This window comes from Neopsephotus bourkii, unplaced genomic scaffold (assembly GCF_033783945.1).
Source record: "Neopsephotus bourkii isolate Nb327-2 ecotype Australia unplaced genomic scaffold, CSIRO-AGI_Nbou_v1 NB_272, whole genome shotgun sequence".
Taxonomy (NCBI): Eukaryota; Metazoa; Chordata; class Aves; order Psittaciformes; family Psittacidae; genus Neopsephotus; species Neopsephotus bourkii.
Genome location: NW_026900781.1, coordinates 6,243,751 through 6,267,704, shown reverse-complemented (window position 1 = coordinate 6,267,704; position 23,954 = coordinate 6,243,751). Strand labels below are relative to the sequence as shown.

The window sequence follows — 23,954 nt, the reverse complement described above, 5'->3', positions numbered from 1 at the left end:
ATGACTTAGGTTTCAATGCAAAGCTATCTCCAGTTCTGCCTGATTTGACTGTAATGCTGAGGAATTGTTTCCGTGCATTATTCTGTTGTAGTTTGTTGCAGCTATTTTTGACATTGCATAAGTACATTTTACTGTTAATTTAGAAACCTCCAAGAAACGTGACTCAGAAATGGATCCATTTGCTGCTTTTGGGCAGCTTTTGTGTACACATGATGAAAATGTTTGGATCTGGTCTGCGCCTTCAGTAATTTGAACATGATGTTTTATTTGCCTGAGTATGTAGGCTCTTCAGAAAAAGCTGGGGGTGTTCAACTTAATTCCATTCAGTTCCATTTCATTAAAAACCTAATAAAAATATGTGTTTAAGATAAATAATCCCATGATCTCATGACTATGAGATCAGTCAGCCAGCAGGACCTACAGCATTCAACACCTAAAATTATGAGAACTGTAGGCATTCTGAGAACTTGTGACACCAGCACATAATAGTGGTTAATAAAGTTGAAATAGAAATCTGTGCTGCTGTCCTACCACATAAACTATACCTGTGAAGAACAGTTCTCTATCCACCGACAAATAACTTGCAACCTTTATGAATAATCTCAAATCTGACCAAGAAAGCAAAGACAGGATTTATGTTTCATCTCCATTAATCCCAGCCAGCATAGAAAAGTTTTCTAGCTCTGTGCTGTCCTGGGTCCAGCAGCAGCAATCTTTTTTTCTCCTTCTTAATAGCTGGTGCAGTGCTGTGGTTTTAACTTTCAGCCTGGAAACAGCGTTGATAACACCAATGTTTTTAGCCATTGCTCAGTAATGTTTACTCTGATCAAGGACTTTCTGCGTCTCATGCTCTGCCAGAGATGAGGAGAAGCTGGGGGGAAGCAGAGACAGGACACCTAACCCAAACTAGCCAAAGAGGTTTTCCATACCACAGCACGTCATGCCCAGTATATAAACTGGGGGCAGTTACCTGGAAGGGCTAGATCACTGCTCGGTCAGGCTGGGTATGGGTCAGTGAGTCGTGAGCAGTTGTATTCTCTTCCCTTGTTATTTCCCTTATCATTATTAATATTGGTGGCAGCAGCAGTGCTTTGTGTTATACCTTAGTTACTGCACTATGCTTATCTCAGCCCGTGGGAGCTACATTCTTTCAATTCTCCTCTGCATCCCTCAGGGAGGGTGGAAGGGTGGGGGGGGGGGGGTAGTCAGCGAGTGGCTGCGTGATTCTGGGTTGCTGGCTGGGCTTAAACCATGACATGTGCCTTTGCTGATGAGGCAAGAAACGATCAGATCAAATGGAGTGTGCAAACCGGCACTGAGAAATAATGAAGCGTTTCTTACGTGGTGTGATACACCTTTGTTCCAAGAGATTTCCCAAACTTTTTTCCTTATACAAACTTTTGCATAATAACATCTCAATAAAACAGTCCACTTTAATGCCATTATCCTCTCTGGAATGAGGAGTGACACTGTTTTATACTACTTAGTTTAGAAAAATATATACTTAATATCCTTAAAGAAGGCATACATGTGACACTTAATGCTTGCCAAAATGTCTGCCCTAGCAAGCACTTTGGTAAAGGTGTGTATGTGACACTGTTTCATTTTTTTGCTGAGTCAGATGGACTGCCAGAGATAGATGGACATACAGTGTCTGAAGATGATTATATGCCAGATGGGAAGCAAAACCCAGCATATTTATTTAAATATGTAATTGTAAGATTGTTGAGATGTGTTTGCAGTTTCCAATCGTGATGGGCAGAATAAAGGACAATTCTATCTATAAAATATTAATGGCACTTAAGTTCTTCAGGCAAGAACACAGTAATAGCTGGCATTTTCTTTTTTGTGGATTGTCATATTACTAATGTCCTCCAGTTATTCTGCTCTAAGTTAAGACCAACCCCCCCGTTATTAATTCACAGCCAGCATTCAAATTATCATTTGCATAAACTTTGCCTGCCTCTGGCAAGAAGACAGGAGAAATGCCTTTTCTGAAAACATGAAACAAGTACTTTTCCAAAAATAAATTGAGAATTGAAGCCATTTTTCAGTTTCTGAAATAAATGAAGCTCTCAGCCAATATATCGAATTAGTATACACAGGGAAAACCTCAAAGAGAGCAAACTGTATTATAAATACAGTACTTGTTAAAGTGTTGTTAAAGGGCATTTGAACTGGCATGTTAAATTGAATTAAAATGCAACAGCAACCAGACATAGGACTAATTCTTTCAAAGGTATTCTCTAAGGGCTGATGCAGGAAGTAAGCCACTGGAACAAACTTGCTGATTGTGATATTGCATTTTATTCTACCTCCATTTTTTGCTTTATGTTAAATATGCACTCTTGCCAGACCGATTTCCCATTCTAAAAATTATGGGTTTCAATGAGAGAAAAAGAAAGTAGAATTACAGAAAACATTGCTTCAGTGTACATGTACTGATAAAAAAAACTCTGAAAAAAGAAATGTATAGTTGTGTTTTTCCCCTATACCTTCCTTCCCATACTACTCCTATATAATATCTCATACAGTATTGTAAAAAGCCAATTACATTTTTCTCCATTCCTCTTCTTGTTTGCCTTTTACTTCATAACAATAAGTACCTTTTCAATAACAATAATAGTAGTAAAAGCTCTTACATGTTCTGGGCTAAACCCAAACATTACAGGGCCATTATCATTATGGCCCATTTTCATAGATCAGAGTCTAAATTGAAAAACATACATTTCTCTGGATTTACGCTGACATAATTGAGATGGGAATCAGATGCTGTTCTATAACAAAAAGCCCAATCATGTCAATCAAATCTATCTTCAGGAAGCTAGAAAGCTACATAAAACTTGATCATCCTGCTAATATTAATACATAATTAGTTAATAAGCCCCTACAGAGGGGAAGTAATTTTAAAAACTGTAGTGTTAACTGCATTGCATTTTAATGAGTAATCTCACTTCCAAAAAGGTGCACCTCACCAGGTCTTCTTAAATTGACATTACACTACCATTTTACTTTGCAAAAAGCTTAGTAATTCATTTAGGAGCTCTAAAAAGGCAAGTTCAGAGAGAAATCACAAGTCCGTTATGTATATGAAGTCACTTGGCATCATGGATATTTTATGAGAATGTTATGAAGCTGTAACAGATGGTGAAACTTTTACTTGGGCTAAAAAGAATTTGTTTCAAAAATCAGTTCTATTTGATTTCACCAAACACATTTTCAACACATGAAGAGACTACAAAACATCTTAATCTCTTGACTTTTGAAAGCTCTTTCACATGTAATATTTTGTCAGAAAATTTTGACACAGAGTCAAAGCCAGCTAAGTAGAATCAGATTATGCAGAAAATAATGCATGAATCTTAATCTATAAGAAAACTGGGACAATTTTGTAAACTGTAATAAAATAAAAGATGGACTAAAACCATGGAATTCAGGATTTGTATCTTGTTATAGAAGAAATGTATTTTTCTTGTAAAAAGGAGAACAATCAGTTCTCAGTAAACACTTTCAGTCTTTGGATGTAGTACTCTACCTCTAGTAATACTGATATTAACAAAACATGATTTAGCTCAATTACTGTAGATGCTACTCAGCAGCATCTTCCTTAAAGATGTCTGTATGCATTTGTGAGCTTCCACCAACAGAAATTCTTGTCTAAAGAATCCTCTTAAGAGATTGGAACCATTTTTTCCTGTGATGCTGTGTTTGTTTCAAAAACTTTTCCCATACTTTCCTCAGCAATGAGAGTCGATAGAATGGCTGGTGAAATCGAGATTAAATGGGAGACTTAGAAGTGCCAAAACAGACATCACTTCCCAAAATTTTTCTGCTATGGGCAGACTTCCTCATATTTACTCCTCTCTAAAAGATGTGCTATGATTTCCCTCATTCTTGTATGTCAAATGTTGCAGTTTTGAAGACATACAGAAACTTCTGTCTTAAAGACTCCAATATCATGTTTAACAACAGCCTCTAGTGACGAATCCTCTAGAAAGAAATTAATTAAAAGCAGGTCACAATAGCTGAAAAAAACCCACCCTAGATGATAAACTGAGGGCAGGGAGGAAGAGGTAGTTAAAATAAAAGAAAGGAATCCCTAATATACTGGTGACAGCAAACCCATCTCCTTTGATGTATCCATGGATAGCTATAATGCTGCTTTTGTGGCACAAACAGCCCACTAGCACGAACTCACTGAAAGGTCATTTCTTTGGCGCACAACTCACAGAAAAGCAAAACCCTGACATAATTCAAAATACTGTTAAATATACAAAGCAATCCTGAAGCTTCTGAACTTTGCAAAGGGGAGAATGACTTTGTGACTAATTTCTGGAAACTTCAGTGTGCATGTTTTTACTAGAATGAGAAAATAATATTTTTTTCCCTAAACCAAATTTGCCTTCACTATTTTGGATTCCCTTAACGCAACTTAGCAATTACATTGGAACACAAACATTGACATCACAAACATTCATAGTGAAATTAACCTGATTGCACTTGTTCTTACTACTTCCCCCAAGAGAAACTGCAGCATAGAAAAAAACTACTCTCCTTAGGATTTGTGGACACAAAACGTAATGCTATTGCAGAGAGAGAACTAATTTAGAGGCGAAGCCATAGCACAGCCTTCTAAATGGCCAGCTTCACTTGGGCCAACAGACACTGAAAATATCCAGGTATTGCTGTTTTCTGCCTGTACTCTGAAGGAACACAGCAGCTGCTCAGAGCCATCTCAAGTCTCTGCCTCATGCTGTGCTGTGATTCACTACTTTAGCATTTTGTTTAAAGCTCTTCTTCCTGATTGTTACTGTCACAGGCTCTGTGTAACAGAATTCAGCAGGACATCATATTTCTAATTTCTTTGTAACGGAGTTCAGCAGGATGTCCTATTTCTAGTCCTGCTTTGCAAGGCTGAAAGATACAAACGATTATTTTCAGCACAGCTCAGTTCTCCCACTGCCATGTAAACCTATACAGCATGGAATTCTGCATTGCAGCTCACATCCAGCGGAATGCCACAAGTATTTCCATGGGGTATTTCCATGATCTGGACTGATCATTGAGGAAGTCTTGCAAGATAAAGAGACCTGAATCCCATTCTGGCAGGCTAAAATATAGCCAGCTGTAATTTTAAAACTTTTAAAATCACACTCATTTAAGATTTCTAAATTTAGATTCCCCCTTTTTTTTTTTCCTACTGATATTACAAGTAGTGTCCAGTTTACAACAGGCTCTTAAAACTTTTTTGCTTTGCAGCTGCTATAGGGTAGAGTAAAATATTAGTAGCCTAGATTAAACAAGTGGATAGTATCTGTCTCTCCACAAACACCTGAAGTACCTCAGGTTAATGGGAAAACTGACCTTAAAAAATTAGTTAGAATAGTATCTATATTAAAAGGCTAGTAAAGGAAAAAAAACCAAAATAACAACATAAACAAAACCCCCAAAACAAACCCCCACAGACCCCATAATTTCCTTGCCTATTCTTGCACCAGCAGACCCTCCAAACTTTCTAAAAGAGAATATTCACATGGGTAAAGCTACTCAGTCTTGAAAGTGCTCAGAGCTTCTAGGACATTTTATTTTATGAAACTTGGAGTGTTAAGGGTAAGGTTGTTTTGTTTTGTTTTTTTTTTTTTTCCTTGGTAGTCACTTTGCTCTCTTTGTGTGACTCCAACAAAGCAGGGAGATGAAAATAAATTATATGGAACATACCAGTCTAAAAGTCACTATTCACAGTGAGATTTAAAGAGTTAAAGATTTAAAGTGTAGTAGCCAAAACTGCACATGTTCTTGCAATACCTAAATTTCAAGTTGGCAAATTCTCTGTGAAGGTTACTCTCTAAACATATTGGCCAAGATTTCAAAATGCTGCTATACCTGCCTTTAAATCACACTAATTCATGGGTTCAGGAAGGGTATCTCATACAAAGAAAACATAAGCATCTATTTAGATGCTCTTTCAATCCCTACATGAAATTATTTTTCAGATCTTCTCCCAGTTTATTTTGCGCCTAATTTTTACTCTACATCTGTAGATATTTAAGTGTGTAATCAGAGATGCAGCCTTTGCCTCTGCATGGGACCAACAGAAAACCACTATAATAACCTTGTTAAATCCTTATGCTTCCATTAATCTCATGCAAAACAGGAAGTACATTTTTAATTATTTCCTTTCTTATTCCTCTAATCGTTTATGGGACTGAGCCTTTCCTTTTGTTTTATTTTACGAATGTATTTATTTCTTGATCATGGTCATGTTCTCTTTTCAGGTCCTATCCTCGCTCAAACTGAGCTGTATGAACTCCTGCTCAGTTGGCAGATGCAAACAGGAAACACCCTCAGGAGATGCTGCAGTGGGCAATTTTGAAAGTCATGTTCTTCACTAGAGTCTCTGCTTTGGATAGTTGTTGTTGTATACTTCTGACTGATCTGAACAAAATCCTTTCTCTATAATATCCTTAATTCACACATTTTAGCTTTTCTCCCTCAACTCTTTATCCTGTTCTCTCTCTTCACTCTTTCATCTGCCTTCTTACAATCCTCCTAGGATAATTTAACCTGAAAGATTAATCGAAAAACCCCTTCTGTATCGTAAAAATGTCATCTGCAGCCACACCTTGGCTTGTAATAAATTGTACTATTTCTTTCTGTGCTTCCTCTTTGTTTTCTGTTTTGAACATGAGATCTTCAGCTCAAAAGTCTACTATATCCCCTTCACAGAATGTCTGGCACAGTGTGGCTGTGCTCTGAAATGTCCTACAAGTCCCACACTAATTGATCTTTCAGCATCTACCTGCTAAGCCCATGGGAATCAACAACCCTAGTGATAACGCACTTGGGAGAGGAAAGCACTTTACCCTATGCCTTTAGAATGGAGAGAAGCAATGTCCCAGGTATTCTCTTTTATTTTCCACTAATTCCTGAGTTTGCTCGCTTTGAGGTTGCTTTTTTAAAGCTATCTGAGCAGTCACCTTTAACTTTAGCAGGTGGTGACAGATAAAACATAGAAGTACATTATATTTCTGTTCTCTCTGATCTGTTACCCTGAGACACAACTTTACCTAGTGGGGTTTGATATCACTAACCTCTCCCTGACCTGCGGTTGACATTCTTTCAAAATTCTGTTCATTTAGAAGGCCACCAATTGTGGAATTTCACATGCTGTGTACTTGGCATCTTCCACTAAGCAAGTACAGCCATCTGTTTTAGTTCGTCATCATACCAGTCAGCCCTTCAAAATACCATAAACGACTTTTTTTATATTAAAATGCAAAGACCTCCACATAGCAATAAGGAGGAAGGGAGAATAAATTAGGCAATGCTTAGAACAGGAAAGACAGCAACCCTCAGATAGCTATAGATACTACATTTTCATTTGAATGTTCTCAGGTTGCTAGGGAGGTGGGCAGGAAGAGAATTTGGAAAGGGCATCTACCTTAAGGATCAAGGTGAGAGGAGAAGGTTGCCAGCTTCCCATCAGCTAGACTTTGGTTCAGAAATTAGGACAACATCCAAGATACAAGATGTTGCTGTTCATCACAATCCTCAACTCAAAGCATCTGGGATACATTCTGGGAATCCTAAGTAAGAGAGACTAAAGGTTTGTATCATAAGCTCAATTTTACGCATAGAGAAATTTAGTTCAGGGAGCTGAAATATTTGCTTCAGGTCACCCACCAGATCAGGAGATGTTGCAATGCATTTCCTATCCAAATAAACCACCATCTTGAAACAAATCTAAGTAGTTGCACCATTAAACACTTGGAGGACTGTGTCCACAGACTGCAGCCGTAGAAGCAGTTTTCACACTGCTATTCCAGAGAGTGTCTGTTACTCAATTGTGACACTTTAGCTAGAGACAGAAATGAATACCAAAACCAAAGCAAACAACAGCTACAATCAAAGCTGTTAAGTGTTTCAAACTAATAATCTCCTGTAAACACAATTCCTTCAAAATAAAGATGTTTAGAAATAGCAGCAAAGCAGTGCTAAGCATGATAGTGCCATCACCAGAGAGCTTCATCCTCTGGGGAATTAGAAGTACTCAACTATGCTCCTTGCATTATAATCAGCCAATCTTGTTATGCCTTCCTGCTTCATAATTACAGGTCTTATTAACTAAGATGAATTTGATAAAAAATAGGCATCACAAATAGTACAGTTTTCAAAAGAAGAGATGCCAGTGAGAATGTTTCTTCTTTTACCCCAATTGCCAAAGCTTCCATTATTTTTACTATCATTAAATTAGATGATTTAATGAGAACAGTATTAGTACAGACCTTTTTTTTTAAATTATTTTAAAGAATTTTCAATGCAGAAAAATTACAGCTAGCTAGAAATAATCAGATCTTAGCCTTTTTTAGACAATGCTGACTTCAGTAGAGCTGTGAAGTTCACACTGGTTGTGTGTCAGGTGCAATCTAATATCCAACAACTCTTGGATAAATTGGAGCCTTTCCCATAAAGTTTTCCTTTCCGAAAATGGCTAGTGATAGCAGGCTTCAGCTTTCAGTATTCATTACCTAGTAGTTCATCTACTTTAAACAATTTTCATTTATACTGAAAGGTAAAGCTAGTGAGTTTCATTTATTCAATTTAGCTATGATAGCCCAAGTGCCATATAATCTCTCAAAACTATTTCCCTGTAGACTTTGTAGTTTGTACCTTACTGGCAGTTCTGATTGTGCCCTTTTTTTAAAGTGCCTTAAAAGAAACAGAGGGAGAATATTCACAATTTCTAAACTCTTTATTGCAGGTGTAGTTGAACTGGAAAGTGTAGATTTAGTTAATCACCACCTACCTAGCCTCAATTCCTTTTCAACTGCTCTGTTTGTGTTTATCAGGACAAGCAGGATGCTAATTACTACATGGGGACTCCTGGGTGGCTAAAGCATGTTGCCTGTTAGGTGCCACTACTGCATCACACCTGTGCCTGGAGGGGCCACAGCATTTGCCTTCAATCTCTAATGACCTCGGAAATTGAGAAGTACATAAGCTCCCAGTGCGTAAAACCAGGATGCGATTAGTGTCCAACAGCAAGGTAGGCTGGGGGAACAGAGAACTGGTTAACAGGCCTATAAGAAGGTGGCCTTGTTCTGCTGGGTATTTTGCTATCACAGCTCTCCTTGAAGATATTGAGAGGTATAACTGTGTCTATGACAGCATAATATCCCTGAACGCCTCAAAGAATTCTACATTTGAGCCTGTGGGATGGAAAAGGATCATTTATATAGTGACAAATAGGTTGTTTTTTAACCTGCTAAGGAAATGAACTGGTAGAGCTGGGAACTGACCACAGACTGTGGACAGGTCCCACATGTGAGAAGGGATACCATACAAAATCTTTATCCAGAGAAAGGGAGAACAGGAACTGGGGAATATGTTAATGTCAATTCTAAGTGTCTACCTTTACTGGTAAAAAAAAAGTCCTGCCAATCATTGAGATTATCACAGTATGTTAGAGATTGGAAGGGACCTCAAAAGATCATCTAGTCCAATCCCCCTGCTGGAGCAGGAACACCTAGATAAGGTTACACAGGAACGTGTCCAGGCGGGTTTTGAATGTCTCCAAACAAGGAGATTCCACAACCTCCCTGGGCAGCCTGTTCCAGTGTTCCGTCACCCTCACTGAGAAGAAGTTTCTTCTCAGGTTTAAGTGGAACCTCTTGTGCTCCAATTTGTACCCATTACCCCTTGTCCTTTCATTGTTTGCCACTGAGAAGAGCCTGGCTCCATCCTCGTGACACTCCCCCTTTATATATTTATATACACTAATAAGGTCACCCCTCAATCTCCTCTTCTCCAAACTATAGAGACCCCTCAGTCTTTCCTCATAAGGGAGATGCTCCACTCCCTTAATCATCTTAGTTGCCCTGTGCTGGACTCTCTCCAGCAGGTCCCTGTCCTTCTTAAACTGAGGGGCCCAGAACTGGACACAATATTCCAGATGAGGTCTCACCAGGGCAGAGTAGAGGGGAAGGAGGACCTCTCTCGACCTACTAACCACCCCCCTTCTAATACACCCCAGGATGCCATTGGCCTTCTTGGCCACAAGGGCACGGTGTCGGCTCATGGTCACCCTGTCGTCCACCAGGACCCCCAGGTCCCTCTCCCCTACACTGCTCTCTAACAGGTCGTTCCCCAGCCTATACTGGAACCTGGGGTAATTATGCTGATACACAGTTATTATCCTTTCATACTCTTATGATCACCTCACGAGGCTCAACAAGGCCAAGTTTGCTTTGATGAAAGCAGTCTTCTTTGGGTAAGACAAAGCGCAATTTTCCCCGTATAAGCAAGGAGTCGTGGTTCAGTGCACCACAGATAACTGATACAGTTTATAGGTGGTAAATTTGTTTCTTTGTGAATACTGTTTCTTGTATCAAATAACTTTAGCAGTTGATACCAACAATGAACTTGACCAAGCTTGATGCTGTATGGGGAGAAGAAAATGAAACATTCGTTTCTTAAAAGAAGGCACCTAAAGAAATAAGCAAATTAAGGATTCTAATATTCAGTTGCACTCTTCTGGTTTACAAGATCTGGCCAGAAAATTACTTGAAAAACAGGTTTCAAATGATAAATGCCAATTTGTCAGAATATGATTGCTGGAAGAACGCATCTATGCCCTGAAATCGCTCAGCAGGAACCTTGTTCACCTGTCAGACTATGCAAGCAGATGAATTTCTGCTAGGTGTCTCCCTTGCTCCAAGGAAGATGAGGAGAACTTCTGTATCTGAAACCTGAGAGCTTCGGACTTCCATATCACTGAGGCAGCATTTGTGAGGAAGAACTCATTCTGCAATGTCTGGAATGTAGCCCCCTGAAATCACATAACACAGATGCTGTTCAGGAAAAAATAATAATAACGCCTTATGGACACAAAGGCACTCTAGATGCAAGCTGGCTTTCAGACAAAAATGTGTACTGCTTTGACATTTCAGGTCTAGAGGGGTTCCTTAATGAGAAAAGTTTTGTTAAGGAAAATGGGAGAAGCTGCCTTGTGCCTGTACATTAGTTCATCTGACCATTTAACCTCATACAACTTCAAAAGTTTTTGGAAAGATACAGCTGTTATTTTACAATTTTTGTATTTTTCTTTGCTGCATCAGGATTCATCTTTCACTTGCTCTGGAAAAGACACTATGATAGAATTTTAAAACCATATTCCATTAAGTTACATTTATGTAACCTCGCTAACTTCAACAGGCTTCAAAACTTTGCATATGGTTCTCCCTCTAAAGGCACTACAAAATTAAAAGTCAACCCATTGCTCTGAGTAATTTTAGTTAGATCTAATACTTCCGACAGTTTTATTAACTTTGATGGACTTCAAAATTCTTTTTTTCTGAGATGCGAATATAATAGGACAATAACTTTGTTTTCCCAAGGAAGTGAGACCTATGCAACTCTACTGCCAGGTCTCCCCTTCCCAAACCTGTGAGTCCATCGAGCGTTTCAGACTCCAGAGAGATATTCAGCTCTCAGAGACAGTAAGTTCCTATACATTTTGTGAAAACTGATAGTTAGAGATAGATCAAAATTAGTGCTACCACTAAGGAAAGCCAGTTGCAGTTCAGCCAGTTGGCCGATCACCATGGATATAATGAACAGGCAATCAGCACACGCTTATTTCAGCAACAGCATATGTTGCCACATTCTCAGCCAGACTGGCAAAAGACATGGGAAGGAGCAGGAAGAAGTACTTGAGCACTAAGGATGGGAAGGACTGAAGAATGCAGGAGAAAAAAAAAAAAAATTAAAAAATGTCATTAGTTCCACTGCTCACAGAACAACTTATTTTGGTGTCTTAACACTGTAGATTTTGCCTTGGATAAAGGAATACATGAATCTCATATGCAGAAGATACATATGTATCTTATACAGAATATATATGTGTAGATGTATATGTACTTCAGCACAAGTGATTCCTGTCTTTTAGTCTATATTTCTTTAAGTCATGATTTATTCATAAGATGCATTTTACTGAAGAAAAAAGAATTTATGTGTCATTTGTGAATGGAATGAAAAGTAAGTTGTTCTGCTTTATGGTACCAAGGAAATCTAAAATGAGAGCTGTTGAAAAAGATTTTCAAACAGGAGAATGAGTAGAAGTGGGTGATGTATTCATATTCTGGTAATGACAGAATAGACTAATAGCAGCATCAATATGTGTACACAAACTCAATTCATATGAACTCAATAGAATCACTAAATTTTAGCAAATAAAGCTGAATAGTTTTTCATCTCCCAATGGCTGTTCTTCAGCCTATCTGACAATTTGAAGACACTGAATGGTCTATTTAAAATCAAATACCTTTTGAGGAAAATAAAATTGTCTGATATAATTAGATAGCTAAGATTTTCCTCTGCTACTGCAAAAATGAAAGTGACACAGTCATAACTAATTTATACATGCACACACATGTATATCTACATACACAAGATATTCTGTATATAACATTATTCTTTTTTTCTTAGTCATATTTAGGCTCTTTATAGAAAAAAAAATATGGAATCTCATGCTGAAATAAGTCTTTGGACTACCATGAATATTTAAGGCTGAGAACCTTGACAAGACCTGATTTCTAGTTATGCAACAATTCCATTAGCAACTGCTGAATATTTAAAATTTTGCATGTTTGTATTCATTTGAGTCTTAATTTACTTACATTCAGGAAGCATTTTTAGAATCCTCAGTATCAAATGATCTGAATTTACAGAATTACTCCTAGAGACTGATGACTTAGTGGAAGCAAAAAATACAGCACTGCCTGATTAAAGCAATACAGTAAAGGTGTTACAGTAAGAATTCTATTACAGTAAAAATCAAAGAATCCCCATTTTAGCTCAGTCTTCCACATAAAATCTGGGACAACCTCTACTTTCAAAGATCTGCGTCTTCAGGGTACAAGCGACTTCCAAAAGTTGTACATGACTAAAAAGGAGGTAAAAATAGTTATAAATTGGTCATGAACTGAAAACTTACTATGGTATCCCAAGCAAGTAAGATTACACAGACATCAAAGAATCACAAAATGAGGTTGGCAGGAGCATCTGGAGGTCATCTGGTCCAACTTGCCTGCTCAAGCAGGGCCAGCTATAGCCAGTTGCTCAGGACTATGTCCATGCAGCTTTTGTATATTGCCGAGGAGGGAGAGTCCACAACCTCCCTCCCAAACTGTGGCAGTGCTCACTCACCCTCACAGTGAAAGTATTTCCAGATGTTCAGAGGGAACCTCTTACGTTTCAGTTTGTTTGGTCCCATCACTGGGCACCACTGAAAAGAGCCTGGCTCTGTCTTCTTTATAACCTCTCTTCAGGTATTGCTATCAGTAAGATCCCCTTTGAGCCTTCTCTTCTCCAGGCTGAACATTCTCTGCTCTCTCAGCCTTTCCTCATAGAAAAGATGCTCCAGTCCCTTAGACATGTTTGTGGCCCTCCATTGGACTCTCTCCACTACACCCATTTTGCTCTCTTTTGCTGCTGAGCCCAGAACTTGACCCAGCACTCCATGTGTGGCCTCACTAGTGCTGAGCAGAAGGGAAGGATCACCGCCTTCAACCTGCTGGCAACACTCATCCTAGTGCAACTCAGGACACGTATTGCTAGCTCACAGTCAAACTGATGTCCCCCAGGACCCATCATATGAAATTATATTCATAAAATATATTTTCTTCCTGACCAACATACTGTTTAAACACACAGATGACTTTGTAACATCAAAGCATGTGTGAGCAAAGTCTTTTACTGTGATGTACAGACAGTCCCTAATACAGATAGCAATGTTTAAGTCTGTTTATTGCTTACACAGTAAAAATAATTTCTCGTTGAAGCAGCTGGTTGTAGGATATAGTTAAGCAAGCAAATTAATAAAAAACTTGGTATTTTATGAAGCTAACAGAGATTCAGAGATGGAAGAGCTAAGGGATCTAACCTAAACTTTTAAAGCCAGACCTTGAATACATATCTTTGGATTGAAACAAGTATCTAGTTTAAAACCTGAGAGCAGTTCATAGTCCTTGTAACTCCCTATCACACTGCTAGAGTTCAAAATGACTCTAAATAATTAAATCACTATGAAGCTCTTAGTTTATCACACAATTGTTGGAGTCATGCTGAAAAGATTGCATGGAACTGCTCTATGAGAACAAGCAAATATTTGGCTTCTAGACCTGGATATTATTGCTGTGTAAACATACATGTAAGACTGGGGAGCTAAAAGCCTAAGACATGAATTACTGAAGCAATGTTTGACACACTGCACTGAAAGAACTCCGGTAATTTCTGAAAGAAGTAAAATTCCTTGGTGAGGGTACTGCTAGAATGCTAAGGAATGCTATAAACACTCTTTTAAAGTCTATTTTTATTGTCTTTTGCCCATAGAAAGATTGCATGATATACTTAAAGCATTTGAAAACCTGGGACTCTTCAAAAAGTATATCTACTAGGCAAGTTTTCTGGTTATGAATAACATTTATAACTCTTCAGAGAACAAAAATAGTATTTTCAAGCCTTACATAGTTCCCTTGTTCAGCCACAAATGTTTATCTTTGCTGCCAGTGAAAGGCAGAATAAAGGGAAAAGGTTTCAGATGCATCACTAAAGGCAATGTATTTTCTCTTTCTCAATTTAATACATACATTTTGCTGAAGGCTCTTTAAACCTCCCATGCATTCCATGTCAGAGAGTTGGTTTGAACAACCTCACTCCCCCTCATTCCTGGGAAGTCCAGACCATGAAGACTTCCTATAGAAGCCTGTACTGTATCTCACAGCAGTGTATCATCAACAACCAGGTCCAATCCTTTTTTTTTTTTTTTTTCATTTTGTGTACTGGGATATACAGGCCAGAACGACCAAAGACAGTGCCTTATATTTGGCACTGAAGTGCTTTTATTTTCTGATGTGGCAGAATGGGCACATCTCACTTAACAATCAAAAGCCAGCTCTGTAACTGCAGGTACCTAAGTATGATCATTTGGCTTCTTTGCCTTAGTTTTAATTGCATGAACAGTATTTGTCTATGCAATGCACCTTGATATCAAGCACTGACAGCTACTTTCCAAATAAAAGTATACAAAAAAAAAAAAAAAAAAAAGAAAGAAAATTGAGAGGTAGCAAGCAGGCAACACTTTAAATCAAAACTCACCTATGCAATTCTCAAGTCCACCCTGAAGCCATATAATTTGAAATATGGAGTACTTTCCAGAAGGATGAGGTACTTTTACTGTAGCTAGTAAACCAGCTCTGTGTTGTCACCACAACTGTAAATTTACAGATAAAATAAATCAAACTGACAAAATGCACTGTGATAAAAAGTTCTTCAACAGTACAAGAACCATTATGGCTATTTCATTTCACTCAAACTGAATTACACTCAATAAATAAAACATGTGAAGATAAAAAAAAAAGCTCTATCTCCAAGCTACTTACAGCATAAATGGATTAGATTCTATGCATAATGGACTAGTAAACAGCAGACCCATATAAACTGAGGAAAGAGAATTCCATTTCAAACCCTGAAACAGTATGAAGTTGACAATTGCACAGTTATTAGCCAAATGCTAGGCAGTCAGCCAGGAGGCTTCAACAAAAATTGCCTTAAGCAAGAGCAGCAAATAAGGGGAGGAGTTAATAGGGGGAAAAAACCCCAAAACAATTACATTCACTCATAGGATGGTATTTGTCACTAGAAAGGCCAGAATGACAGATGATTAAGATCTTGTTAATGGAAAAAATTAAAAAGCTAAAACCAAATGCGGACTTAATGTAAGAGGAAATCAGTGAAATCAGCAGAAATACAAATCTAGAAAACCCCTCCATTAACAGAAAAGGAACAGCCATTTTATTCTGTTAGTCTGTTGCAATTCCCTTCAGAGTTCACTTGGATAATGAACGATTAATGTCTGTGTGTATAAAACTAAAATTCTGTCCTAATTGGGTTTGGCTGAGCTAATTGCCTCTGATCAATAAAACTGACACATAGTACACTTGTCCTTCAAGAATCTCACTCTGGGCCTCATTCTACTTCCCTCAAACCATGCTTCTGATATCCAGGGGAGCAAAAATTTGTCACGTTAATAGAAAATTGAAGTAACATAGAAGAACTTAAATAGAGCAGTAAGCACTGGGGAAATGTGCATTTTATTCGACAAAAAGTCCCCTTGTGCTTCATGACACATCCCATCCACTCGCAGCAGTTCCCTGGCATTTTTGCAGCCCCTTCTCTGCAAACAGCCTTTCTGTGGCTTCAGTTACACCAGCACAGACATCAGGAGAGCCTCCTAGCGCTAGCACAGCATACAGCAACAGAAGGCGAGTCTCCCCCGGAACACTTCCAAAAGAGTAAAGTTCTCTCCCCCAATCCACCTCCCACCTCAGTGCCCCGTAAGAGCAGCTACAGTCACACCAGCATTTTCTAGCACTGCAACGACAAGGAAAACATGCGACTTTTTCCTCGAACAAACCAATTGTGCTTTATAGCCTAGGGGAACATCTAATCATAGGGTACGATGCCTACTCTAGTAAAATTACACACAAGAACAAAAAATAGCAGATGCAGGCACAACATAACTACTTAATACCCCAAATATTATTGTACAGCATTAATTCATACTTAGTACATCCTTTTAATTTGTTGACAACCGGGTCAAGATTAGTTATGCAGTCTATCCAAGTATCCCTTCTAATTAACAGGCTAAACCTGCCTGATATAGGCAGCTGCTGTCTGTAAGACCATGGGATCCTTCTCACAAAGACACAGCAGCATGGCTGCATTTGAAACCAGTTGTTCCAAAGTGCATCCCCTCAGATCATTTCAACAGAATAATGCAAAAGTTATCAGAAACAGTGCAACCTAGTATTGTGCTAGGAGGCAGGAACATGAGGCTCATGTCTCTGCTTTTTTCCCACGAAGATCATCTGCATTGTCCAATAGACATGTGTAACACAGATCTCCCCACCCTGCTTAACCAGGAGAAAGGAGTTTATGAAAGCAACACTGTGACTGCATCAAATTCCAGGCAGCCACTACGCACTGAGCTTGATCCTGCTCAAACCAGTACCAGTTTTTAAGGTGTCCTTCTAAGACTAAATAAGCCGTGAATTGTACTTAATACATTATCAGTAATATCTTGCTTATTTAAGGTACATGCCTTCCAGAGAAATGAATACTAGGGTGTCTTGATTTTGTTTTTCTATACACAGCTGTGCCCTCTAGTGGAACTGGCTAATTCAACACAGATTTTGTCCCTCAAAATGGGCACACTAAATCTCAACTAAATTCAGTAGCTGGAGTTACAATCCTCCCTTTCTTTAAAAAACTGTTGTATTAACTTCAAAGAATTTAATTGTACAGAATTTTCAAGATATTGAATCCAAATTACAATGTCTTAAATACAGTCCTAATTTTTGAAGGATCCTTCCTATTAGTTATTTTGATATAAGAAAATACTGTTTTGTGGTCTTTTAGGTAATGTCAGACATAAAGTCAATGCAACTAATTTGGGAAGAGAGAACATGAGCTGAAGCAGTCTAGAGCCATTGCTGATCTATTCCAATGACACATAGCACACCCATAAAAAAAGATAGCAAACTTCAGTAACAGTAGAAAATAGTTTCAGTCCCAAATTTCATTTGCAAGCTCACTGGTGGGGCAACAGCCAGAGCACACAATCTGATTACACAGTACCACCCCTGACAGGATTCAAGCAGCAGCAGCTTTAACTTTTTGTCTTCTGTTGCGTCACTGACAATACCAGCACTGAGGAAGGGATGGTTTTGGCTCACTATATAAAAATGGCAAAAAGATAAAAGACCAGTAATACAGTGAAGGCAGAAAAGAGGATGCAGGGGAAGGAAAGATAGCAGGAGCCCCTGCCCTGCACTGTAAGTAGTTTTCAAGCTTTACCACCCTCAGTGATGACAGCATAATTATTGCTCCCACATCCATTACTGAACACAGCTATGACAGAAGATTAAGAAAATATAAAGTTACACCACTGAATCTGGGTAAGTTTCAGGAAAGGAGAGTAACAGCAGCCATGTTGAGAGGGTCATTCCTTTCAGCATGTGTTATCCCACTACATCCAGGCTGCCCCTGGAAATGTCTGTCCCCAGGTATGTGCTCCTATTCCTTCCCTAATAACAGACTCAGCAGTTATGATCCTGCAGAAGGGATTTGTTTGGCTTCCTAACTCTGCTAAGCTACCAACTACGTTCCCCCCCAACATTTTCCTATAGGTCAGAAAGGTAGCAATTCATCATGTGTTCAATCACTAGATATGAAGTAAGTAGAGTGGGAGATGAGGACCACAGAATTTCACCATTACTTATCTCTATCACTATGATGTGCTCCCTGTCAAAGTCTCTTTCATAAAACAATGAAACTGAAGTTAACATATGCTTTGATTATTCTGTACTCCAGTTAAGTCTCATTTATAACACACCTTTCTGGGCTCATCAATTCCAACTCCATTCTACTTTTTTTAATCACTTTCTTAGTGCAAAGTACTATACATACAAACTTGTATCTTGGACTAAGCCCATCTCCAAATTTTTCATAGAACAAATATTAAATATAGAATTAAAATATTTTTCATGCTGTCAGAAGGGTGGTCCATTAAAAAGGTAACTTCTAAAGCAAGTCTTTGAACCTATATTAACCTGGAGATTAAGTCCCATACCTATTCTTGTGTGAACCCAATTAAGAGTATTTTTACTTGTGGGAAAGAAATTATTCTTCCAGTTCTCATTAGGACTGTCAATGATTACTGTCCATATCTTCTTGTACTAGTTTCCAGGAAAAGAAAAACAAACCCAAACCCAACTTTCTTTACTGAGATAAAAAGATATTCTCTATTCATATAAAAATTTTATGTTATCTACAGAGACTTTATTGCATTGCTAAAGCCCCAAGAGTTAGTACAGGTAAGAGGAAAAATTAACTCTTATTAGGAAGCTATAAAGGTAAATTTGGAAAATGGAGCTCTTATAAGCTCCTAGTAATGGCAACGAGGCCTCAGAATAAGTGAGACTATGACAATAAGTTCTTGTGATGTAATACTCAAATTTAGGTTCCACTTATGTCATATGACCCTGCTGAAGCTTTGGGCACATAAAAGTCTTTGATAGACACCAACCTTCCTTTTTAGCATGCAGTGGAATTCCTGCAAGAAATGCTGAATCAGACCTTAATGCACACTTTCATTTTAGCCTTTATTGACTGAAATGGTAATAACAGAGTTTTGGAATTGAAGTTTATTTCCAGCATTTATAGCAATGTTTAAGGCTGGTATCAGTAGAGAACAAGCTAGAAAAATATGTATAGAGTCCAAGAGCTATAATGTCCATTAGTCAACTTCTAGTCATATTGTACAGATCTTTATAAATCATAAATTATGAATTTTTCACCTAAAAGCTAAAAATGGAGATTGTTAAACCATGCTTATGGCTTAACCATAAGCTATCCCTCCTGTATGTTTAATTCTCCCTACCTATTCAACTGCAAAATGATGTCACAAGATTAAAGCAATTATCGTACCATTTGACACAAGTTGTTTCTAGGGAGCCCCATTGACCAACACTTCAGTAAACCTCGCCTGCCCTGTGGGCACTTACCGACCTTCACTAATCTCACCTGTGGGTTTTATCCACACCCTCTAACTAAGGGCCTGGGAACCCCTCCTAAACTTAGACCTGGGCCTTCAGTCTCTGCTTGAGCTTTATTGCAGGGGTGCTGATCTCTAGCACTGCCCCCACCTGACACTTCAAACCATTTACAACTGCACACAAAACACTGTTACAAGTTTTTGATGGGGAAAGTGGAACCTGGATTCAGATTCATTACATCTATTTCTGAAAAAGAAGCAGGGGGAGCTTTGCTCCCTGCTTTAACTGAACAGATGTTCTGCATTATTTTGCACTGCTTGTGTTATTCTGAAAAAAATTAAAACTGGACCAATAATGAGAGAGTAAAAACATTTAATGAGAGCAGAATTCAGTTCCACTGGACTTTGGTGTTATCTTCTAAGTTAAAGGAGGCCTGATACAGCACTTCCACTTCAAGCATTAAAAAATTACACAAAGATCAAAGAAGTTTCTACTAGCAAGGCTCTAAGGACAAAATGTAATGTATGTAATTCAGCTTTGGTAATGGAAATGCATAGAGCTCTGACTTTTCTGGACAAACTGGGTGATGTCCAGATCAGAGCAGCAAGAATAAGTTTGGAAAGTGACTACAATGAGGGGAGCAGAGGGGGGGAAGGAACTGGTATTAACTCAAGAAACAAAAAGGAAGATCAAGATCAAGCTAAACATGTGAACTGATAACTTAAGGAGCTTGTAGAATCTCCTCCATTTTAAGTTCTTAAAAACCAGTTAAACAAACTCTACATAGCATATTTACAATTCACACAGCCCTTGAGCATACCATGTGCTTTTAGAAGTCTCTTCCACTCCTGTATTTCTAGGACTGTATTTACCGTGACTGTTAACACTATCTCAGCACATTTCTTTTCCCAAATTCTACACAGAGATGGCAATGAAATTCTATAAGACAGCAGTCTTTGAACAGTTTCTTTTTAAATGCAAAAGAAGTACTATAGTTTAAAAGCGTTTACTCATTGTGAATTATTAGAGCCATCACTGACAAAAACATTCACAAGAAAACTGAAAATGTGAAACACAGATGAAATGCGTATGTCTTCTCAAAGGAAAGGTGAAAATTAGAAGTTAAAACCCCTCTCTTGTTTTCTGAAAACTTTAAGTCCCGTAACAGGTATATTACCTAAGGCCATGTAGCATAGCCTTTGTCAGCATTTGTAATGTATGCCTGTGAATACATCAGAAAAAACTTGTTGATTCTTGTCCTTCCCCTCTTATTCTGGAGAGCTAAATATCCAGAGAACTGGAAAGTATCTACTGTCAGATACTGTTGTTAGGCCATGCAAGAGAAAAACACCATCTAAATGTCACATGCTCTTCTACAGAACTTCATATACAGTCTGCTACAAAATGTCTTCCCAACCTCCACATAAGACAAGCTACATCTATTTCAATGCTTGGAACGATCAACCCACTAATTTTTCTTAGCTGTATTTAGCTTTCAGTTTTTATTAAGGACAAAGAGCAATACTGGTTTTCAATAAGCCGCATCAGAAACAACCTATAGGTCCCATGTTTTTCTAATAGCATGCAAGCAGAGAGTGAATGGAATTATGGTGTCACTTTTCCAGTTGATTAAATGTAGCTTGAACCACTCTGAGTATACTTCTACAGTACTGGACAACACACTCACACTCAAGAATCCCTCTCTGTATGCATTCCCTTTGTAACAAACTATTTCAGTGCTCACCACTTAGTTTGGAACTTTTAACTAAAACTGAAGTGGTTAACAAATAAAATCTTTTGACTTTGAAAACCCAGCTGCTTTATACAAAAATGAAAGTCTCAATTATATGGAAATTTAAGATCTCCCACATTCAACTAAATTCTGGGTCTGTGTTCCACAAATATTAACTGAAACCACACAGGGTAGGAGATGGTCTTCCTATTACTGTGACTATAAATAGTCATCCAGAATGACCGGCTAATTGTTCTGAAGAGGTCTTATTCCACTTAAACTGTATTGACTAGTTGATTCATAACAGTTATTATCTGAACTAATAGTATCTAGAAGCTTAATTAAAAATTTTAAACTTTTTTTTATTTATGGAAAGAGACCTTTTGCAGGGGCATGGAGGGATACGACATGGGGGAATGGCTTTAAACTGAAAGAGGGTAGGTTTAGGTTAGATACAAGGAAGAATTTCTCCCCTGTGAGGGTGGTGAGGCACTGGCACAGGTTGCCCCAAGGAGCTGTGGCTGCCCCATCCCTGGCAGTGCTCAATGCCAGATTGGACAGGGCTTGGAGCAGCCTGGTCTGGTGGAAGGAAGGTGTCCTTGCCTGTGGCAGGGGGGTCGGAACCGGGTGATCTTCAAGGTCCCTTCCAGCCCAAACAATTCTGTGACTATTTACTGTTTGTACCAGTTACTAACAACCTTTTTTTTTCCTTCGGGGGGGGTGGTGGTGGTGGTGACATTAAGAGTCATGTACACAAGCCTGACAGTCTCCAAACAGCAAAGGGCCACAGAGACAAACTACCTGCTTTGCAAGGACCCGGAAAAGTTACCATGCGTCCTTCACTGCAAGAACTACACTACTGCCACTGATGTCAAAACCATTAAAGTGAGGGACCCGACCTGCCAAGGTGCTTACTGCGGCCCCTAAAAAGCCGCTCGCCACAACTTCTGGAATCCGCGTGTTTCTTAATACCTTTCCTTGACGCGTCCTGGGCTTTACAGGCAGTTCTATCCAGCCTTACTCGCTCCCCGTGAACGCACACCAAACGCCCTAAATCTCACCAACCCCGCAAAGACACTAACGCTGTTAAGCAGACGAGCCCCCTCACCCCTCCCGCCACCGGAAGAGAGGGGACAAACCTTCCGCTCGGCGAGAGGGCGGTCACTACCGTCATGGAGATCAGCTCCACCCCTCGCCCCGCCCCCTCGCGCGCGGGCTCGGCCTCGGCCTCAGCAGCTGGGGCCGGTCAAGACGATGTTGGAGACGCTGCGGGAGCGGCTGCTGAGCGTCCAGCAGGACCTCACCGCCGGGTGGGTGCCTCCTCGGCTGCGGCCATCGGGAGAGGGGGATAGGGACCAGCGCCCCGCAGGCGGGCCGGGCTGGGAGGGGAGGGGAAGCAGGTGACCGGGAACTGGGGGAGGGCGGGGACTGGTGCGCCAGGCGGGAGGGAGGAAGAGGAGGAGGAGGAGATGGGGCAGGTGGGACCCCGCTGGTCGGAGCCCTTTTCTCCCACCTCAGCTGCTCGGTGCTGGAACAGGCTGGAAACGTGGCCCCGGGGTCTAATACCCACCTCCTCCCGCTGCTTTCCCTCCCTCCTCCCGCTAGGTCTTTGCAACTCATGGCGGGGTGGTGAGCTCTGCTTGCGGTGTGGTTGTCTTCAGCCGTAGGGCGATTTGAGGGGAGGAGGTTGCGATCAGAGGAAGGGAAGAGAAGCTGCTGCTGTGAGAGAATGAGGACGATGTGAATGGGGTCAGTTAACGCGCTTGAATTTTTTATGAAGCGACTGACCTTCAAGGTTTTATGGATTAGCGTAATTGTTTCAAAGGGCATCACTGTGCTCTGTTTGGCGTATTGAAAAGCTTTTCTTTCCTTGAAAGATGAGTTACTGTTACTTGGGGAAAAGAAGCACAGGAAAAGTGGAAGTAGCAGCCACGTTAAACAGTAGAAAGTTATTCTTCCTGCGTTGCCTCAAGGGTATTTTAGCCAGGCCCTATATCAATGCTATTTTTAGTACAAGCAGGTGGTCTAGATGGATGTTACTGGAAGTCAGTGGGTGGCTGGAGAGCAAGGTCATGCATCTGCTGCAAAGCTGTTGTACATGAGCCACAGGATAGTATTGTGTTGTAAACAGTTACTTTTAAAAACTGCATGGTCTTTGGCAGTATTGAGGCTGCCTTATAATAATACTCCTATGGTAAATATTTATATACAGTCATAGATGTGTATCTGCTCCAGAATACTTTATAATGACTTACTTGCACTGGTGTGTAAGGGTCCACATAAACTAACAGAATAAGCTACCAACCAGTCAGGTAAATTGCTTATATGTTATCTGTCTTAACAAAGGGAATCGAATATTATCAAATATAATCAAATGTCTTTACAAAGGCATTGCTTTATTGCAGTTTGCCTTTCAGTTTTGCTGTTATTTGTAGAACTTCTCACAGAGCTTGACATCTTAGTATAGTGCAAGGTTCTTTTGAAAAAGGATGAAATAGGACAACAGGAAGGTTATAACATGCTGGCTCTAATGGCTGTTTAACTCTGTATTTCCCTTTAGTGTTGCAGTGGAGTCAATACATTTCCATGTAGTCTCTAATTCACCC

At 39.4% G+C, this 23,954-nt stretch overlaps 2 protein-coding genes across 2 annotated transcripts in view; one reads left to right on the top strand and one right to left on the bottom strand.

Annotated features, from left to right (window-relative positions):
• The window catches only part of GMPR (guanosine monophosphate reductase), a 463,469-nt gene that overhangs the window by 220,733 nt on the left and 218,782 nt on the right, over nucleotides 1-23,954 (bottom strand). The gene's annotated exons all lie outside the window — the stretch shown is intronic.
• DTNBP1 (dystrobrevin binding protein 1) overlaps nucleotides 22,521-23,954 on the top strand; it is a 70,439-nt gene continuing 69,005 nt past the window's right edge. The window contains exon 1 of the mRNA XM_061346482.1: nucleotides 22,521-22,658. Coding sequence (XP_061202466.1) covers nucleotides 22,603-22,658 — 56 coding nt within the window. The 5' untranslated portion in view covers nucleotides 22,521-22,602. The remainder of the gene's footprint in view (nucleotides 22,659-23,954) is intronic.